At 32.9% G+C, this 18,560-nt stretch overlaps 3 protein-coding genes across 6 annotated transcripts; all 3 read left to right on the top strand.

Moving 5' to 3' along the window:
* Nucleotides 1-1,882: 1,882 nt before the first annotated feature.
* Nucleotides 1,883-3,976, top strand: LOC146933549 (uncharacterized). Its single transcript, XM_085705356.1, has 2 exons — nucleotides 1,883-2,139; nucleotides 2,639-3,976. The coding sequence occupies exons 1-2, from the start codon at nucleotides 2,062-2,064 to the stop codon at nucleotides 3,803-3,805; spliced, it is 1,245 nt and encodes a 414-aa protein (XP_085561482.1). The 5' UTR covers nucleotides 1,883-2,061; the 3' UTR covers nucleotides 3,806-3,976.
* A 4,564-nt stretch (nucleotides 3,977-8,540) lies between these two features.
* LOC146933548 (uncharacterized) lies at nucleotides 8,541-10,948 on the top strand. 2 transcript variants are annotated; one of them, XM_085705354.1, is made up of 3 exons: nucleotides 8,541-8,872; nucleotides 9,386-9,592; nucleotides 9,754-10,948. In XM_085705354.1, the coding sequence occupies exons 1-3, from the start codon at nucleotides 8,777-8,779 to the stop codon at nucleotides 10,735-10,737; spliced, it is 1,287 nt and encodes a 428-aa protein (XP_085561480.1). In that variant the 5' UTR covers nucleotides 8,541-8,776; the 3' UTR covers nucleotides 10,738-10,948. The 2 variants fall into 2 exon arrangements, with proteins under 2 accessions (XP_085561480.1, XP_085561481.1); XM_085705355.1 differs by having other exon boundaries at nucleotides 8,606-8,872; nucleotides 9,419-9,592.
* Nucleotides 10,949-14,428: 3,480 nt separating this feature from the next.
* On the top strand, nucleotides 14,429-17,410 carry LOC146933547 (uncharacterized). Of its 3 annotated transcripts, none has more exons than XM_085705352.1 (3): nucleotides 14,429-14,975; nucleotides 15,695-15,856; nucleotides 16,086-17,410. In XM_085705352.1, the coding sequence occupies exons 1-3, from the start codon at nucleotides 14,877-14,879 to the stop codon at nucleotides 17,235-17,237; spliced, it is 1,413 nt and encodes a 470-aa protein (XP_085561478.1). In that variant the 5' UTR covers nucleotides 14,429-14,876; the 3' UTR covers nucleotides 17,238-17,410. The 3 variants fall into 3 exon arrangements, with proteins under 3 accessions (XP_085561478.1, XP_085561479.1, XP_085561476.1); XM_085705350.1 differs by having other exon boundaries at nucleotides 14,433-14,975; nucleotides 15,695-15,880; XM_085705353.1 differs by lacking the exon at nucleotides 15,695-15,856 and having other exon boundaries at nucleotides 14,430-14,975.
* The last annotated feature ends 1,150 nt before the right edge of the window (nucleotides 17,411-18,560 follow it).

Here is an 18,560-nt window from a genome sequence, read left to right as displayed (position 1 = left end):
TTCCTTCTGCAACACTCTTTTTGAGGTTCCTTCAAATCATTCAATTAATCTTCTTTAAAAACATACTTTCTATTGGTTAATTTTACTCTTCTCGAGAAGTTGTGTTTCCAATATGATAAAACACAAATAACAATAGTCAATGCTTACTAAACTATCCGTGTTGTTAAAATAATGCCTCCAGAGTCCAGAGTTCCCGCTGCTTCATAATGCAAGAAATCAGTTTAAGAAATAAGCTTAAACTAGCAAGCATAATAAGCTTAACACTCTTTCAGTGCAATGACCAACTTAACAAATAAGTGCAAGATGAGAAGACCAACATATCTATCTGTTTAAGAAATTTTTACAAAGGAAACAATGAATTTAATTACGCGTTTATGGAATAAAACCCACTAATTGTAGGAAGAGTACATAAAACTTCTCCAATGTGCAGGGGCGGAGCTACACCTTGGTGAGGGTGTGCACCTGCACACCCTGAAATTGTGTATATTACCCCCTATTATTCAGTATTACTGCTACTTTGCACACCCTCAATTATTTAATTTGCACCAATCAGCTGGCTCTCCCACTTTTTGCGTTTCAAAGTACTACCTTTTTGGGTTTCTTGTGTTTTTATGGGAGGTTGAGGCATGGAGCATCAAGGCTTTGAGATCAACTTGCCTTTTACTTTTGGCTTAATTGCACTTTTTGCCCCCTATCTTTCCAAAACTTGCGGTTACTGCCCCTTAACTAATTTAAATACAAAACAGCCCCCTAAGTTTCTGGGGGTGCCACGTCAGCCTTGGGGGCCAAAACTGCCATAGAATCCAAACTTAGGGGGCTGTTTTGTATTTAAATTAGTTAAGGGGCAGTAACCGCAAGTTTTGAAAAGATAGGGGGCAAAAAGTGCAATTAAGCCTTTACTTTTTACTTTTTATAGTAGCCTTTGTCTTTTAGTTATTAATTAATATAGCAATCCATTTTATTTAATGCTTTAATCTTCTAAATCTAAAGTCAGGCATAAGTAAGGAATATATAACTTAATAACTTACGGGTTTCTAACCGGTGTCCTAAGAGCATTGTTTAAGGATTCCATTAATAGAAACATTGTCTTAGAAATACAAGTCTTTACTTTTTACTAAGCAATAATTACATCCTTTTTTATGCAAACTTATTTATTTTAGTACTTTAATCAATGCATCTACTCCTTTGTCTTAGTTTAAAACTATTAACTCTTTCTTTTAAGTCAAACAAGTTGAACTACTCATCTTTTTACTAGTCTTCGACTTTGTAGAACATTTTTAAATAGATATCAAAGACTATAAGTATTTTAGAAAGATTCATTTTTCTGTGAAATTTCACTTATATTAATCTTCTTGATAATATGTTAGGAATAAAGTTGATAGTAATTTGTTTGATATATAAGGAATAAATTCATAGAATATTGTTAAGATATAGGAACTTAATTGATAGTAAGTTGTTAAATATACGAACCAACTTGATAATTTAATTGAGTTGGAGACCTTCTTAAAATATTTATAATTCGAAGAACCTATTTGAGACCGTCTAAAAAGTCGGGGACTAATTTGTGTTTGCACTCAAAATTGTATTATTTCAATATATAAATATATGTATATATTAGAGTTAAAATTTTGCACCCCTGACTCAGGGTCCTGGATACGCCACTGCCAATGTGGAGGTTGTACAGTATAGCATTGACTCACCCTAAAAGGACACCACAAGGGTGAGAATCTTCCATTTTGGTGTATGTTTTCAGAATTAACACTCTTCCCACCTTTTTTTTCTTCATTTAGTATTCACAATTTTACATATATATAAACCCCTCCAACGGTCTCCTACACCTTATCTAGTATCTAATTCATAGTACTAATTAATTTGTTTCATTTCCTCAACAACTACTTTTGTTTCAAAATTCAAAACAATAATAGTGTGTGTATGTGGTAGAGAGAGAATTTCTATACATTGTTAGTCTTATATTCAAAAATTTCATTAGTAACAATTGCAACGTGAAACACACAACACACAAACATCTTTTCATATTTCTCTGGACTCAACAACACAACCATGCCTCCAAAGAAAGGAAAAGCAAGGATGAAGAAAAGGAAGAACTTGGGTGAGTCAACAACCAAAGTTAACAACAAGGTAAAGTTTGATCCACTCTCCTCTCTTCTTTCCTAATGTTGATGTAAGTAATGTATGTCATGTTTTAACTTCTAGACTAGTAGTAAGCATAAAATGAAATTTGTTAAACCTTGAAGTGTTATGTGTTATTTCTGTGGATTTGGTGATGATTTTGCCTTATAGAAAAGTAGAAATTATTTAATAGTTGACATTTTTATTAAAAAGATTATTTTAAGTGGAAGTCATTTTTCATTTCCTGATGGACCATAGAATTTTAATTGGCCAATATTAATGACTAAAAAGTCATTTTTTGTTCACCATACGCCATTCTCATGATCTTGTCATTTTTACTCACAGCAGGAAGTAAGTGTTAAAAGAAATTTTCTATAATATTTAGCTTAGCCTTGAATAGAACATTTTTGGTTGGTTATAACATGCAAAACCTCTTCATCAATATTATCTTTTTTGATATTTTAAATTTAATCCTAACTTCAACTTGTTGCCTTATGGATATGTTTAGTCAGAGTCTAGGGATTGCCCTGTCTCTACTAGAAGGCGATTAAATTTGGATTCCACAATGGTTTCTGATCAACACCGCATTTTAAGATCCTCTGATCGCCGATGCTCTTTGAGATCCTCTAAAATGCCTGTTGAAACTGGAACAACATCTTTGTCAAGATGTTCACACCCTCGTATATCAAAAGGATGTTCTGCTGCGCCTGATGACATCCAACAGCTTGATGTTCCAGCTCAAGTTCCAGAAGAAAGTTCTCATCAAATAGCTGATCCTCCCACATTGGAACCAAAGCTGGGACATAAAGAGGCTGAAAATGTTGAATACTCAACAGTAGGTGGACAAGAAATGAGGGAGGAAGAAGATGAGGCTGAAAATTCACCGTCCAACCATTCAAGTCTAATGGTTAGACAAAATACATTTGAAGAAGAAAGGATCCCTATGGTTGAGGGAGTAACAAATGAGAATCATATGAAGTGTATTTCAAGGACTGGATGTTCATCCCCATCCTTTAGCCTCAAACTAACTCAATTGGTTTCCATGGCGGGAGCGGAAGATGATGAGGTTGATTCTGAAATGCAAAGCCAGCCTGAGGACATGGTTAATATATATCAAGTGAAGCCAGAACTTATGCCGATATTAAGAAAAGTTATCGGCAAACATGGAGATATTGCCAAGAGTTGCGTGACAAAGTCGGTGAAATTTCGTTCAGCTTTCTTGGAGATGATCTGTGAAATAATATCAGATTTGGACAAAAAGGATGTTGCTAACATCAAACGAAAAGACCTGAAAATTAAGATCGGTGAAGTTAATGATATAAAAAATTTGAAAGTGGAAGTTGAGTGGCTTCACACCAGGCTAACCGAGATACTTGAGGCAAGGCAGATTCTTAAGCAGAGTGGCACATTGAAAGAAAAAAAAGACAGCATTAGAAAGTTCATTGAAATAGCTAAGAGCGAATTGAAAGAGTGTGAAGCAGAGAAGAAGAAAGTGTCAGAGAAGTTGAAGGAATTGACAGAGAAGTTGAAAGCAGTATGTGATAAAGAGGCTGATTGGAACGAGAGATTGACTAGAATGCAGGATGAGTCTACCAAAACATATCAAAGAGTCAAAGATGTCAAATCTAAAGTGAGACGATTTCTTGATTGCTCATTAATTGATGGTTTGCTTTAGTATGTTGTAATTTCATCTCCTTTTTTCTTTTTTTTTTCCTTCAATGGTACTGGCTTAAGACTATGTTATTTCCCAACTCATGCATGACTTGAACAATTACTCGTGGAATTGGGTGGCAAAGTGTAAGATTATGGCGAAGTATTTATGCATGCATGGTGATTTGAATTTCCATATGAATGTGCCTTACAGATTTTCTTATTTGTGATTGATCATTCAAAATGTTTGCATGAGATGAGTGGTATATTTATTTAAAACAAATTAACCATCATGTTATTGGAGTATTCCCACTCTTCCTCTAAGGTGTGTGGGAAAATTAAAGTAAGCATTGAGGTTCTTGAAGTAGTTGTGTTGTTATGCTTTGTTGGGCTAATAAAGTCTAAAGAAAAATAGATTTTGATCACCATATGGTAGGACATCTGTCTGAAAATGTATTGGAAATTGATTGATTGTTTTCTTACTAGTTGAGATGCTATAATCACCATTTGGGGGGTAGCTCAAAATGTTTTGTCTCTTTAGTTTTCAAGCATAACTTTGTCACATTTGTAAGTCCTCCATTGATTGTGCTTTAGGGAAATGTTCACAAGAAAAGTAACATACCTTTTGCGTGTATGAACTTACTTTCCTTTTGTCTACCAAACCTAATGCATGTTAAGCACTACAATTACAGATGGGAAATCTGTTTCATTGCGCAAGTTTATATTTTTATTTTTATGAAGCCAGAATAAAAACGAGGACATTTTACCTTGCACCCTACAATTATACCTTCACCCATACAATTTATTAAAAAATCCAATTTTACCCCTTTTGCAAAAATTTCCAGATTCCTAGTTCACCCCACATAGCATTTTAACACTTTTTTTTTTTTTTTGGAAAACTTTAATATACATTTCTGGTTAGCTATTTAAGTTCGGAAAACTCATATTGACATTTCCGATTTTTTTTTTTATCAAAAGCAAAAAAAACCTACCTAATCACTCCCATCTAATCTTGGCCGATTCTCACCCAAATCTTAGAAAAAGGTTTCATGTGCCACCATCAATTCTCTTGATTTTTTGTATTTGTTTCAAAAGAATCAAAGATTTGGGTGTTAAGATAGTAAATCCAGATTATGAGTAATCCAACGAAAGCCATGGCATGAATCAAATAATTAGGTAGTTTTTTGTTATTTTCCAGATTTTGGGTTTGGCATGCTTCTCGATCATTCTTGCAATTCCCAATTCACTTATCTCCTCTTTTAATTTGATTGTATTTATTTTAATTAAATTTACATCCAACAATGTGCAGAGAAGGGTTGCAAGAATTGATGCATGTTAAAGAAAAAATCAAATCGAACGTTTTGAGTAAAGAAGGGTTCTTACTGTTTGCTGTGCGAAAAGGTGGGGGTGAACACTTGTGCGTTTTCAGGAAAAAAGGTGGGGTGTGATTGGGTTTTATTTTATATAAAGGGTAAATTTGGTACTTTAAGTTAATTGTTGGGGTGAAGGTATAAATGTAGGGGTGTAGGGTATAACTTCCACAGTACATGCAATAAAACATGTTCCACAGTACAAAAATCAAGCCAAGGGATCTACCAAAGTCGATCAAAAACAAAAAACAAAGGCTAGAAGAAAATCAAAACTCAAAAGGAAACGGCCATCAAACAACTTACTTGAAAGTTTGTTTTAGGTTTTTCAAAACTCATTTTATTTTATGTTATAGCTATGTTTGTGTGTAAACTTTTCGCAAAAATCACTTTTTAACGAAATGATTTTTATTCTGAAAAATGATATAGCTATTTTGATTAACTTTAAAAAAACAATTTTTACTAAAAGAGATAGAAAAATATAGTTTATGATATCTATCTATATTTTTTCAACCACACTAATAAAAAAACTATTTTAACTCGAGGTGGCAACACGGGTCCAACCTGTCGGGCCGGTCCATTTAGCCACCTATTTTTGACGGGTTGAGTCGAAGTTTTGAACTCGTTTCCTAAAGTTGGCTCACCCCACTTAAGTCATTGAAAAAACGGGGCAGGGCTAGGGTGGGCCGACTTGTTTAACTTGTTTTTTCGTTCTTTTTTTAGAATTATTTTATCCTTTTGAATTTATATTGGTTGTTGGATATATTTTAGTATTTGTTTTATGTTGCGAATTTGTTTTATGTTGGTGACTTTTCCTTATATTATGATTAAGTATTTTTTTTGTGGTGTCCGGGGTTCGAACCTCAGACCTTATGTTATACATTGTCCTTACCAACTGAGCTAAGCTCAAGGGGACATGTAATACGATTAAGTATAATGTTGAATTCACAATTTGTTAATTATCTTCTTTTTACCATAAATTTATTTGATGTCTATTTTTTTATGATAACAGCAACATAGTGTTTTGTTACAATTAAGTTGTAAAAAAATGCATTAAAAAATTTGTTGTTTTTTCTCTCAAATTTTTTTTTTGTTTGGCCGGCCCGCCAACTCGTATGTCCGCGGGTTTAGTGGCGGACATACGAGTTGAACTCATTCTTTTATTTCAAGTATTTTCTTTTTACATTTGTTCACTTGCTTTCTCAATCATTGTTTATGGTTTTTTGAAAAGTCTCTAAAAATAATCCCTCAAATTATTTATCTAAAAGTCATTTTTATTTGAACCTATAACAAACGAGTTCAAACACTCAATCAACTCTAACTCCCAAACAACCCAACCCAATCACTTTTAAACTCTCAACTTTATCCAAGTAATCAATTTTTGTTAATTAAAGATATTACTAAAAGTTTTAAAAACAATAAGCAAAAAGGAGAAGATGAATATGAAGTAAAGAAATTACTTGGTAGCACTCAAACTCACTGAAATGAAAAAAATAGTCCTTCTACTATTTTAGGCTAAAGTGCAACTTTGGCCCCCTATCTTTCAAAAAGTTGCGATTTTGGCCCCCTAAGTTTGAAAACTACAATTTTGGTCCCCTAAGATTTAGCCCCTTTGCATATTTGGTCCTTTTGACCAATTTTGACCGGTCAACGCCCATGTGGCATGCCACGTGGGTAATTATTAAATTAAAAATAAATAAAAAATCATATTTTAATTAAATAAATGAAAAATCTAATTAAAATCATTTAAAAAATCAGGAAAATTAAAAAATTAATAAAAAAAATTGAAAAAAATTCTGAAAATATTAAAAAAAATCTGGAAAAATGAAAAATTAATAAAAAAATTGAAAAAAATATAAAAAAATTCTGGAAAATTGAAAAATGAAAAAATTGAAAAAATACGGGAAAAATTTAAAAATTCTGGAAAACTTAATAAAAATAAAAAATGATTAAAAAAATAAAATAATATAATAAAATTAAAAATAATGAAAAATTCTAAGAAAATAAAAAAGATTAAAAATTCTGAAAAAAAAAAATTATGAAAAAATAAAATTTCGAAATTTTATGAAAAAAATTAAAATTCTGGAAAAATTCTAATTAAAATTTTAATGAAAAAATAAAAATTCTGGAAAATATTTAAAAAAAATTCGAAATTTTCATTAGTATTTTTCGAAATTTTCATTAGTATATATGTCGACCTTAGGTTTTTTCAGTGTATAAATACACAAAAATTCCGAATTTATAAATACACGAAAGTTCCCGGAAAAAATACAAATGAAAATTTTGAAATTTCGAAAAATACACAAAAAACCTAAGCTCGGTTTATAAATACACATATTTTTTCCCTTATTCTCGGTTTATAAATACACAAAAATACACCGAAATTTTTTTGGAAATAAATACACAAAAAACCTAAGCTCGGTTTATAAATACACATATTTTTTTCCCTTATTCTCGGTTTATAAATACACAAAAATACACTGAAAATTTTTTGGAAATAAATACACTGAAAAAACCTAAGCTCGGTTTATAAATACACATGATTAATCTTTTTAATTTTTTCGAAAATTTTTCATTTTTTAATATTTTTTTCAATTTTTTTATTAATTTTTCATTTTTCCAAAAATTTTTAATCTTTTTTATTTTTTTCAGAATTTTTCATTATTTTTCATTTTATTAGATTATTTCATTTTTTAATCATTTTTTATTTTTATTAATTTTTCGAGAATTTTTAAATTTTTTCCGTATTTTTTCAGATTTTTTTTATTTTTCTAGAATTTTTAAATTTTTTCCGTATTTTTTCATTTTTATTAATTTTCAATTTTCCTGAATTTTTTTCAATTTTTTATTAATTTTTCATTTTTCCACAATTTTTTAATATTTTCAGAATTTTTTTCAATTTTTTTATTAATTTTTCAATTTTCCTGATTTTTTAAATGTTTTTAATTAGATTTTTCATTTATTTAATTAAAAAATGATTTTTTTATTTATTTTTAATTTAATAATTACCCACGTGGCATGCCACATGGGCGTTGACCGGTCAAAATTGACCAAAAAGACCAAATATGCAAAGGGGCTAAAACATAGGGGACCAAAATTGTAGTTTTCAAACTTAAGGGGCCAAAATCGCAACTTTTTGAAAGTTAGGGGGCCAAAGTTGCACTTTAGCCACTATTTTATTAAAAACTCTTCTTCTTTTTTCTTTCAAATTTTTTATTCTTGTGTTCCAACTTGAACTCATTCTTTTATTTCAAGTATTTTCTTTTTACATTTCAGGTTATTAAATACTGACTTTATGACCCAAACCAAACATTGAAACAAAAAATCAAATCAAATCAAATCAAAGATATCAAAGATAAAGGTGATAAATTGTTTTCCATTTCTGGGTATGTTTAGCATGTGGTCCATTCCCTCCTTTTTTTTCTACATTTGGTTAAAAATACAACCCTTGCAACGGTCTCACCCAACACACAAACTCCTTCTTCATAGTACAATCAAATTTGTCCCATTCCCTCAACAACTCTTTTTGTCCCAACATTGTAGCGTGTGAGAAACAAAAACCTTTTCATTATTTCTCTCTCTACTCAACAACAAACCTCTCTTCATTTTCTGCATTCAACAACACAACCATGCCAAGGAGGATAGTAAGGAATCCGAAAAGGAAGAATAGGGGTGAAGCTGCTCGGAGTATTTCACACACTGAATCAACCAACCTTAACAATCAGGTAAACTTTCATCCATTGATTTCTTGTTTCAAAATGCTTTGTAATAATGAGTTTCAGGTTTTAGCTTCTAGATTAGTATTCATGTATCATATGAAATGAGATTGATAAAAAAAAAAAAAAAAGCATGAACTTGGAAGCAAAATCAATCTCTTCTCCTTTTACCCTTTTATCTTACTTAAAGTGGAAATCTTTTTTTTTCTGATAATTTTTTTTTTACTTTTTTTGGCGAACTGGTTGAAAATTTGTATTTTCTGTGTCATTTCATGATTTTCTTATTTTTATTCACATTAGATAGAAAGTGTGAAATCAAAATTTCTTAAATATTGTACAACAAACTATTTGTTAACTTTCAAATACAACACTTTTGGTTGTTTATAACAAAAGCTAAACCTCTTCATCAATGTATATGCTTAGTAGTTAGTACTCATTATCCAAATATATATTTTTCACTATTGTCTTTGTCTTGTTGGTTAAATCCTAACTTTCAACTTGTTGCCTTGTATATATGTTCAGTCTGAGTCATGGGATTGCCCTGCCTCTGCAAAGAGGAAAGTAAATCCAAATACCAGGATGACTTCCGATCGCCTCCGCAGCTTGAGATCCTGCAGAAGGCTTATAGAAGAAACTGAAACAACACCCCTACCAAGATCTTCAAGAGAAGTTTCTTCTGCCCCTGATGACAACCAACAGACTAATGATCAAGCCGACACAATCAATTCTGTATGAAATAACATCTATTTTAAAGTTTTTTAATGCAATTTTCTGCCAACATTCATCAACATCTGAGTTCTAGTTTTTTACCATTGAATTGAAGAGAGTAACTATATGTGTAAATAGAATTTTTAATTGTTAATTTCTATCTGTTATGTGATTTGATGCAGGCACATCAAGTTCCAGAAGAAGGGTTTGATCAAGTAGAATCCCCATCAAGATACCTAGTATCAGTTATGCATCCTCTCATAGTGGAACCAGAGTTGGAAAATGAAGATGCTGGAAATGTTGAAAATTCAACAGTAGGTACACCAAAGGTGGGGGTATTAGGTGAGCCTGAAATGTCATTGTCCAGTCACTCAAATCAAATAGCTGGACAAAATACATTTGAAGCAGAAAGTGTCCCTCTTGAGCAGGAGATATTGGCAGGGGAAATTCAAGCCTCACATAGGTTTGAGGAAGTAACAAATCCGAAGTGTATTTCAAGGGAAGGATGTTCGTCCCCATCTTTTAGTCTAAATTTAACTGAAATGGTGGAAATGTGGGGACAGCAAGCTGATGATGGGATCGATTCCAAAATGAGAAGCCAGCCTGAGGAAACGATTAATGGATATCAAGTGAAGCAAGAATTCATGCCCATATTAGCAAAAATAATCAGAAGGCACGGAGATATTGCTAATAATTGTTTGACAAAGTCGGTAAAAGGCCGTTCAGCGTTGTTGGAGATAATTTGTGGAATCATAGCCGAGTTCGAAGAGAACAATATTAGAAATATCAATGAATGTGTCTTGGAAGACAGGATTCGTCTTGTTGGTGGAATAAAAGATATGAAAGTGGATGTAGATTGGCTTCACATGAGGTTAATTGAGGTACGTGAGGCAAAGGATATTCTTAAGAAATCTGCAGTGCTGAAAGAGAAAAAAGAGAGTAATAGGAAGCTCATTGAAGAGTCTGAGAATGCATTGGAAAAATGTGAAGCACAAAAGAAAAAAGTGTCTGAAATGCTGGAAGCAATATGTGCTGAAGAAACTGCTTGCAAAGAGAGATTGGCTAGAGCGAAGGTTGAGTCTACCGCGATATCTATAACAGTTGGGTATGCCAAATCTAAAGTTAAGCGCTTTCTGAAATGCTCAGTGGTTAATGGTTTGATTTAGCGTTGCAGTTTCATCTTCATCCTTTCTTCATGGTAGTGGTATTAGGATTTGTTAATGCATTGTAACTATTTTGATTTGAAGACATTGTTTCCTAACTCATGCATCAGTTGAACAATTACGCACTGAATTTGGTTGGAAGTGTAAGATTATAGCCAAGTACTTATGCATAGTGATTTGAATTTCCATATTAATGCTTGCATAGATTTGTTTATATGATGGCCTGATTGATCATTAAAAATGTTTGCATGAGATGAGTGCTATATGTATTTAAAACAAATTAACCATGATGCTATATGCATATATCTACATACCCTAGAGAGAACTAATGGCATTAGACAGTTTTCTTTGATAGAAGAGCATAATCTTGGACTACACATTTGCAAGTCCTCCATTGATTGTGCTTTAGGAACTGTTCACAGGAAAAGTAACATAACTTTTGCATGTATAAATTTTCTTTCCTACTGTATACCTTTGGGGTTTCTCTATATGGGATGTATGTCTACAAGAGCTGGTTCTACATACAGAAACCCTTTAGCACAGTTAAGTGAAGATAAAGTAAAAGCCACACATTAATTAAGCATATAAGAAGCTACATAGTCAGTTAATTGAGACTGCTATCTTTCAGACCAAGGTTGTTAAGCTGTTCAGTTAACTTTTAAACTCTGATGAGTTTACAATTCTAGGTCACGAAAACAAGTTAACATGCTTGTAATCTCTCTTTTTATAAACTCTTATGAGATCAAGTAAAACTCGATAAAATTGATTAACTCTCGATTTTACAACTAGTTTAGTTGTGAGAAAGAGGCCTACCATCTGTTAAGTGCGGTAGACTTGGAAGAAGTAGAGTGGGCCAAAGATGTGGTGGAATCCGATAATTCCCTCTAAATTGTTTGTGTTAGTTTGGCAGCTTTTCCATAATAGGCTTCCTTCTAAGGAAAATCTTAGCAAAAGAGAGGTTTATTTGAACTCATCTGTTCTCTGTGTGGATGGGTCCAGTAAGATTGAAACCGTAAATCATATATTTTTCAGCTGTCCTATTTTATCTGTAATTTAGAGGGAGACCATGAAATGGCTTGGTGTCTCGGTTAAGGTGGGTATGCTCTTCTTATGCTTTTAATCAAAGGGCTTGTGTCTGGTAATAGGAAGATTGGGGAGAGCCTCGGTGTAATTTGGTTCTCAAACGTCTCTACAATTTGGAAGGTTAAAAACGATATGATTTTCAATCAAGTCGGTTTTAGTTGGGAAAAGGTAGAGGGGGAGACAAAGATTTTATCGTGGAGTATTCTTAGATCGAGGACTAAAGTATTTAATTACTCTTTAAGGGAGTGGCTGTTGAATCTTTTAGTTTGTTTGGGAGCGGTTAATAGTGTTTAGGTGCTGGACTGTTACTTTTGTCATATCATTATTCGGCTTCAGTTTTTCATCTGTCAGTGCAGTATCCTGATCTTGTGCAGAGGCCGGTGCTTCCAATTATGTCTGTCTGTGGATCAGGATCTGTTTTTGTTTGATAAGACCTCGGAGTCTGGTTCTGTTATTATGCAGCATTCATTTTTCTCCTTCAGGGCGTGGTTGTTAGTGTGTGCTGGCCATGTTTATCATTTTATTCTCAAAAGTCTAGGTTTACACATGATAATAGTAGTCGATTTTTGGAATATTTTGTATCTTTGTAGCTGTGTTTTGAGGCTTTGGTGATACTCAGAAAATTCAAAAGATCCACGGTACCTGTGTTTACACAACATGATAATAGTTGTAGTATGATTGCATTTGCAGGGTTGTTTCTACCTGTGTTCTAGTTATCTGTTAATCTGTGGTGTACTGATTTGGTAGAATTTCAGTTTCTTAGTTGTGTATTGGAGGAGCTGCTCTATTGTTTTGTTTATAACATCAATTAGTTGAAGGGTTGCCTTTGAGGTAATATGAAGGTGTTGTGATCCAAGCTTGTTTTTTTTTTTTTTAAAAAAAAACATATGTATGCATAAATGTGCACATATGGATCAACCTTGATTTACATTAGACACGTATCATGTTTTCTCAGTTTTCAGTATTGAAGGATGTAAATGAATGATTTTTTTTACAGAAGGAATGTGAATGCATGTAACAAGGTAAATTTTACAAGACCAAATTATGCAAGTTGTGTTTTCAATAGGATATAACAAGATTACAATAATCATTGCTCACCAAACTGTCTGTGTTTTGTTACAACAGCCAAGTAGATAACTAGCAACATAAGCTAAAAACTCTACACCTGTAATGGCCAAAGAATATTTAATAGCATTACTTAACAAGTAGGTGCAAAATGAGAAGACTAAGATATCTATCTGTTGAAGAAACATTAACACAGTAAACAATGAATTTAATTATGAGTTTATGGAATAAAACTAACCAATGTGGAGCTTCAGCTTCTACAGCATTGTTGTTTTCCAGAGGATGGTTGGTTTACTATGTAGTGAATGACATTAGAAGGCCGATAATATTGTTCCAACGATGGTTGTTATAGGGGTGTCGGAACGAGAAAAACGAAGGTGGAGCTGAGGTTGAGGGATGCATGGGTTAGGGGAACCATTTTTGACACCGATTTCTATTAATCACGTGTGAAATGTCAAAATAATAACGTAACCATTTTTTTATTTTTTATAACATTCAACGTTTGTCCTAAGAAAACGAGTGTGGTAGATACTTTATAATTTATTACCGGCTTGAAAGAAATAGGTTTTACTCAAGAAACGGAGATTAAATCCCACTTGTCCAGATAAATAACACAAGAAATAGAGTTTTCAAAATAAAATGATTAATGGTTGGTAAAGTGATACATTCTAGTTTTGTGAGTATTTGTTAGAGATATTACATGTATATATAAGGGGCGGGTTCGAACCTCGAATATCCATCTATTTCACTTTAAAAACAAAATTGATTTTTTTTTATAATGATATTGTTTTGAAATTGACTGGGGCGGGTTCGAATCTCGAATATCTATCTATTTCACTTTAAAAACAAAATTGATTTTTTTTATAATGATATTATTTCAAAATTGACCGTTAAATCTAACATTAATTAAGGGTTCGAACCTCGAATATCTATCTATTTCACTTTAAAAACAAAATTGATTTTTTTTATAATGATATTATTTCGAAATTGACCGTTAAGTCTAACATTAATTAAAAAAGAGACAAATTAGTTCTTACAACAGAAAAATCGTTACACTATTTCTTCTTCAATCGTTCGTTCACTTTAGGACCAAAAAAAATTCGTCTATTGCAAAAGAAGAAAAATAACAAGAACGGTTAAAAAAAACAAGAATGTTATGAGTGCTCTAATGAGTAGGTGCCCAAATGCATCTCCATTGCTTTGGTATGTTCACACGTATTTGAAGCATGATTTTGGTACACACAAAATACATTTTTTTTAACTATATTAAAAATATATATTAATTTATCCTTTTTTTTTCTAACTTTTCTCAAAAATATGTCCAAATATGTATGATATGACCAACTAAATGTTTTCCGTCTAAAGTATTATAACAAGGTCCTGCTAACTAGTATTTTAGACGAAAAATATTTTATGATCAAGGGTTTGATTCCTACTTACGTGTATGGAAAAAAAATTATACTAAGACAAAATAACTCATTTTATGTGTCTCATAGATTCTTCAACAGGATTAATTACTGTTAATCGATGGTAAAAACTTCATATAATGATGGTAATTACAAAAATTACCCAACAAAAAAGCATGAAGAAAGTAAAGAAAACTCAAAAGATGATATACAATTAATGAAGTATAAATCGAAAAGCTGTGAGAGAATCACTTGCTTTGGATGCCTAGCTGAGTTTGCATGTGACTCTTCCCTGCTTTTTTTCTTCATTTAGTATTAAGCTATACAACCCTAGCACTGAGAGAATCACTTATTTGGGTATATTGTTACATCAAAGGTCTCCTAAGTCCTGCTCCTACACTCCTTTATCATATTACCAAGACTATTTTGTCCCATTACAATTACCCCTCAACAACTATTTTCTTAACATTGAAAACAATAAATAAATAACCGTGTCTTATACTCAAAAAGTGCATTAGTGTAGTGAGAAACACAAACACACAAAAAAATCTCTTATTTTCTGAGTACTGCAGCTGCAAGAATACAATCATGCAACCAAGGAGGATGAAGAGACAAAGGAGGAACAAAAGGGATGAAGATGTCAACATTTCTAACTCAGATTCAACCACAAACAACAATAACAACATGGTGATGTTTTCATCAACTTTCTCTTGTTTTAGCTTCTAAACAATTATACATGCATGATATGAAATTAGATTAAATCTTGCATCAGTATTTGTGTTATTAGTGTTAATATGATGATTTTATGTTTCTGTCCAAAAAAAAAGTAGGAACCGTTTAAAGGAGGCATTTTTATTGATATGAGATTGAATAAAAACGTGAACTTGGAACCAAAATCAATTTCTCTTGAAAAATATTACTTTTTTTGTTCATCCACTTGATTTTTGTTCACTACACATGAAAATTATTATTTTGTTCATCTGTGTGTTTCATTCTCATGATCTTCTTACTTTTACTCACAGCATGTAGGAAGTGTGAAAGGAAAATTTCTTCAATATTGTACAAAAAACCATGTTAACATTTAATACAACACTTTTGGTTGTTTATAACAAAGCAAAACCTCTTCATCAATGTATATGCTTAGTACTCATTATCCTGGTAGTGAATGTCTATAATATACAAAGAGGAACCCATTTGGGTTTTGGCCTGGTGGTGTTGGCTTGGGACTTTGGAGTGTACTTCTCTCAATGTTTCAGGTTTCAATTCTCCTCGGTGCCAAAAAAGAAGAGTAATATACAAAGAGGATGTAAAATGAGATGTTTCTTGGGATTTTCTATTTTTTTTTCTGTCTATGTCTTGTTGGTTTGATCCTAACTTTCAACTCGTTGCTTTGTGTATATGTTCAGTCCGAGTCTTGGGAATGCCATCTCTCTTCTAGAAAGCAGTTAAATCCGAATCCCCGCCGGAGCTTGAGATACTCGAGAAGACTTCTTGAAATGGGAGCAACCTCACAACCTAAAATATCAACAGGACATTCTTCTACCTCTGATGACATCCAAATTCTTAATGTACCAGCCACCACCGTCAATTCTGTATGAAATAAATACACTTCATTTACACACATATATGCATATATATATTCCTCATAACATCTATTTTATCTTTAATCTTTTAGTTTAATTTTCTGCCAATATTCATCAGCATCTATGACTTCTAGTTTTCCACTATTAAAGAAAGCATCTATATATAAGTGGAGTTTTTAATAGTTAATTGTATATGTTATGAGATTTGGTGTAGGCAAATCAAGTTCCAGAAGAAGGTTCTGATCAAGTAGAATCCATGTCAAGATACCTAGTACAAGTTGTTTATCCTCCCATAATGGAACCAGAGTTGGAGCATAAAGAGGCTGAAAATGTTAAAAATTCAACAGCAGGTATACCCGAGAATGTGGGGGAATTAGGTGAGGCTGAAATGTCATTCTCTAAGAATTCAAATCAAATGGCTGGACAGATTGCATTTGAAGAAAACACCCCTCTTGAAAAGGAGTCTTTGTCAGGGAAAATTCAAGCCTCAAATAGGTTTGAGGAAGTGCCAAATAGGTTTGAGGAAAATGCCCCTCTTGAAAAGGAGTCTTTGTCAGGGAAAATTCAAGCCTCAAATAGGTTTGAGGAAGTGCCAAATAGGTTTGAGGAAAATGCCCCTCTTGAAAAGGAGTCTTTGTCAGGGGAAATTCAAGCATCAAATAGGTTTGAGGACGTGACAAATATGAAGTCTATTTCAAGGGCTGGATGTCCAACCCCATCTTTTAGCATCAAACTAACTGAAGTGGTTGACATGGTCAGAAATGAAGATGGTGATGAGGTTGATTCAAATGTACGAAGCCGGCCTGAGGATACGATTAATGGATATCAAGTGAAGCGGGAATTTATGCCTATGTTAAGAAAAATTATCAGTAAGCATGGAGATATTGCTAAGAATTGCATTGCAAAGTCTATAAAATTCCGTTCAGTGTTGTTGGAGATGATATGTGGAATTATATCAGATTTGGACGAAAAGAATGCAACAAACATCAGAGAAGAAGTCCTGAAAACCAAGATTGAACAGGTGGATGAAATAAAAAGTATGAAAGTGGAGGTCGAATGGCTTCGCACCAGGCTAGTTGAGGCACTTGACGCAAGGGATATTATGAAGAAGTTTGTTATGCTAAAAGAGAAAACAGACGATAACAGGAGGCTCATTGAAGACGCTGAAAGTGAATTGAAAGAATGCGAAGAAGAGAAGAAGGAAGCGTCAGAGAGGTTGAGAGCAATATGTGATAAAGAGACTGCTTGCAAACAGAGATTGGCCATGGCAAAGGATGAGTCTGCCACAATATCTACAACAGTTGGGTATGCCAAATCTAAAGTCAAACGCTTTCTGAAATGCTCAGTGGTGGATGGTTTGTTTTAGGATTGCTTGCTGCATTTATAACTTTTTTTATTTAAGACTGTGTTGTCTCCCAAGTCATGCATGACTTAACCAATTACTCATTGAATTTGGTTACAAGTGTTTAAGATTATAGACAAGTATTATGCACGGTAATTTGAATTTCCATATGAATGTGGCTGAGTGATGTTTAAAAATGCTTGCATGAGATAAGTGGTATATTTATTGAAAACAAATTAACAATCATGTTATAGGAGTCCCACGCTTCCTCTTATGAGGTATAAGGGAAGATTGAATTTCTGCTGAATATAGTAAAAACACCCCAGGTGAGCATTGACTTGAGTTGAGTTCTTGAATTAGTTGTGTTGTTATGCTTCGTTGCTCTTGAAGTAGTTTTGCTTTTAATCACCATCTGGCTGGTTGAACATCTATTAGAAAATTTGTAGGAAATTGATTATTCTCTTCCTACTATAGCTATAAAAAAATCTGCTGTTTATTCCATAGAACATGTTGCTTACTTCTGAATAAGAAGTGAAAATTTTCTTAACTCAAAGTATAGCATGATTTATTAGTTAGAGTGTCATCTATATGTTTTTGGTCCATAACCATAGCACTATATCCAGATACCCTGGAGAGAACTAATGGCATTAGACAGTAATCTTAGTGAGAGAAGAGCATGATATTGGTTTACCACCAAGAGAATAAATCCATCAACAATGTCTGGGCCCTAAAGCTTGAATTTGGGTGTGATAGTTTTCTTTAGTTTTCACAAATAGGTTTGTCACATTTTGCAAGTCCTCCCATTAATTGTGCTTTAGGAAATATTCACAGGAAAATTAAGATACCTTTTTCATGTATAAATTTTCTCTCCTGCTGTATACCTTTGGATTGGCTAAATGGGATGTATGTCTATAAGAGCTGGTTTTACATTCGGTAGATGGCAGAAGCCCTTTAGCACAGTCAACAAATGAAAGCCACGCATTAAGTGCTCGTTTGTTTGTGCGGTGAGTAACCGTTACTGCATGTTCAAAGCCGATCTCACCGTGGTTTTGAGAAGCCAGTTGGTGTAGCTTTTTGCCTACGGTGACTTTTCACCGTGGTTTCGTGAGTTTCCAAACACATGCTAAGCATATAAGAAGCTGCATAATCACTTTTTAGTTTAATTGAGCATGCTACATAAGAAGCTACTGGTGTCGTTTGTTACGAGTGTCATGTCAGGTTGATTAGATAAATGCGTTATTCGATGTGGTACTTAACTTATTAGAGTCATCTACTTGATGGACAAGTCTTTTGAATTGGACTCTTTTCATGTGTATAATAAGTCCCAACAGTCTGTGTTGCATCAAT

This window comes from Medicago sativa, chromosome 4 (genome assembly GCF_051527215.1).
Source record: "Medicago sativa cultivar Bolivia chromosome 4, Bolivia_mono, whole genome shotgun sequence".
Lineage (NCBI taxonomy): Eukaryota > Viridiplantae > Streptophyta > Magnoliopsida > Fabales > Fabaceae > Medicago > Medicago sativa.
This window is presented reverse-complemented; position numbering and strand designations above follow the sequence as displayed.

What these genes read in the sequence shown, in the direction of transcription:
- LOC146933548 (XM_085705354.1), top strand. Translation starts at nt 8,777, where the DNA reads ATGCCAAGGAGGATAGTAAGGAATCCGAAAAGGAAGAATAGGGGTGAA. An exon ending in CAACCAACCTTAACAATCAG is followed by an intron (nt 8,873 to 9,385) that starts GTAAACTTTCAT and finishes ATATATGTTCAG; the next exon opens with TCTGAGTCATGGGATTGCCC. An exon ending in AAGCCGACACAATCAATTCT is followed by an intron (nt 9,593 to 9,753) that starts GTATGAAATAAC and finishes GATTTGATGCAG; the next exon opens with GCACATCAAGTTCCAGAAGA.
- LOC146933547 (XM_085705350.1), top strand. Translation starts at nt 14,877, where the DNA reads ATGCAACCAAGGAGGATGAAGAGACAAAGGAGGAACAAAAGGGATGAA. An exon ending in CAAACAACAATAACAACATG is followed by an intron (nt 14,976 to 15,694) that starts GTGATGTTTTCA and finishes GTATATGTTCAG; the next exon opens with TCCGAGTCTTGGGAATGCCA. An exon ending in CAGCCACCACCGTCAATTCT is followed by an intron (nt 15,881 to 16,085) that starts GTATGAAATAAA and finishes GATTTGGTGTAG; the next exon opens with GCAAATCAAGTTCCAGAAGA.
- LOC146933549 (XM_085705356.1), top strand. Translation starts at nt 2,062, where the DNA reads ATGCCTCCAAAGAAAGGAAAAGCAAGGATGAAGAAAAGGAAGAACTTG. An exon ending in CAACCAAAGTTAACAACAAG is followed by an intron (nt 2,140 to 2,638) that starts GTAAAGTTTGAT and finishes GGATATGTTTAG; the next exon opens with TCAGAGTCTAGGGATTGCCC.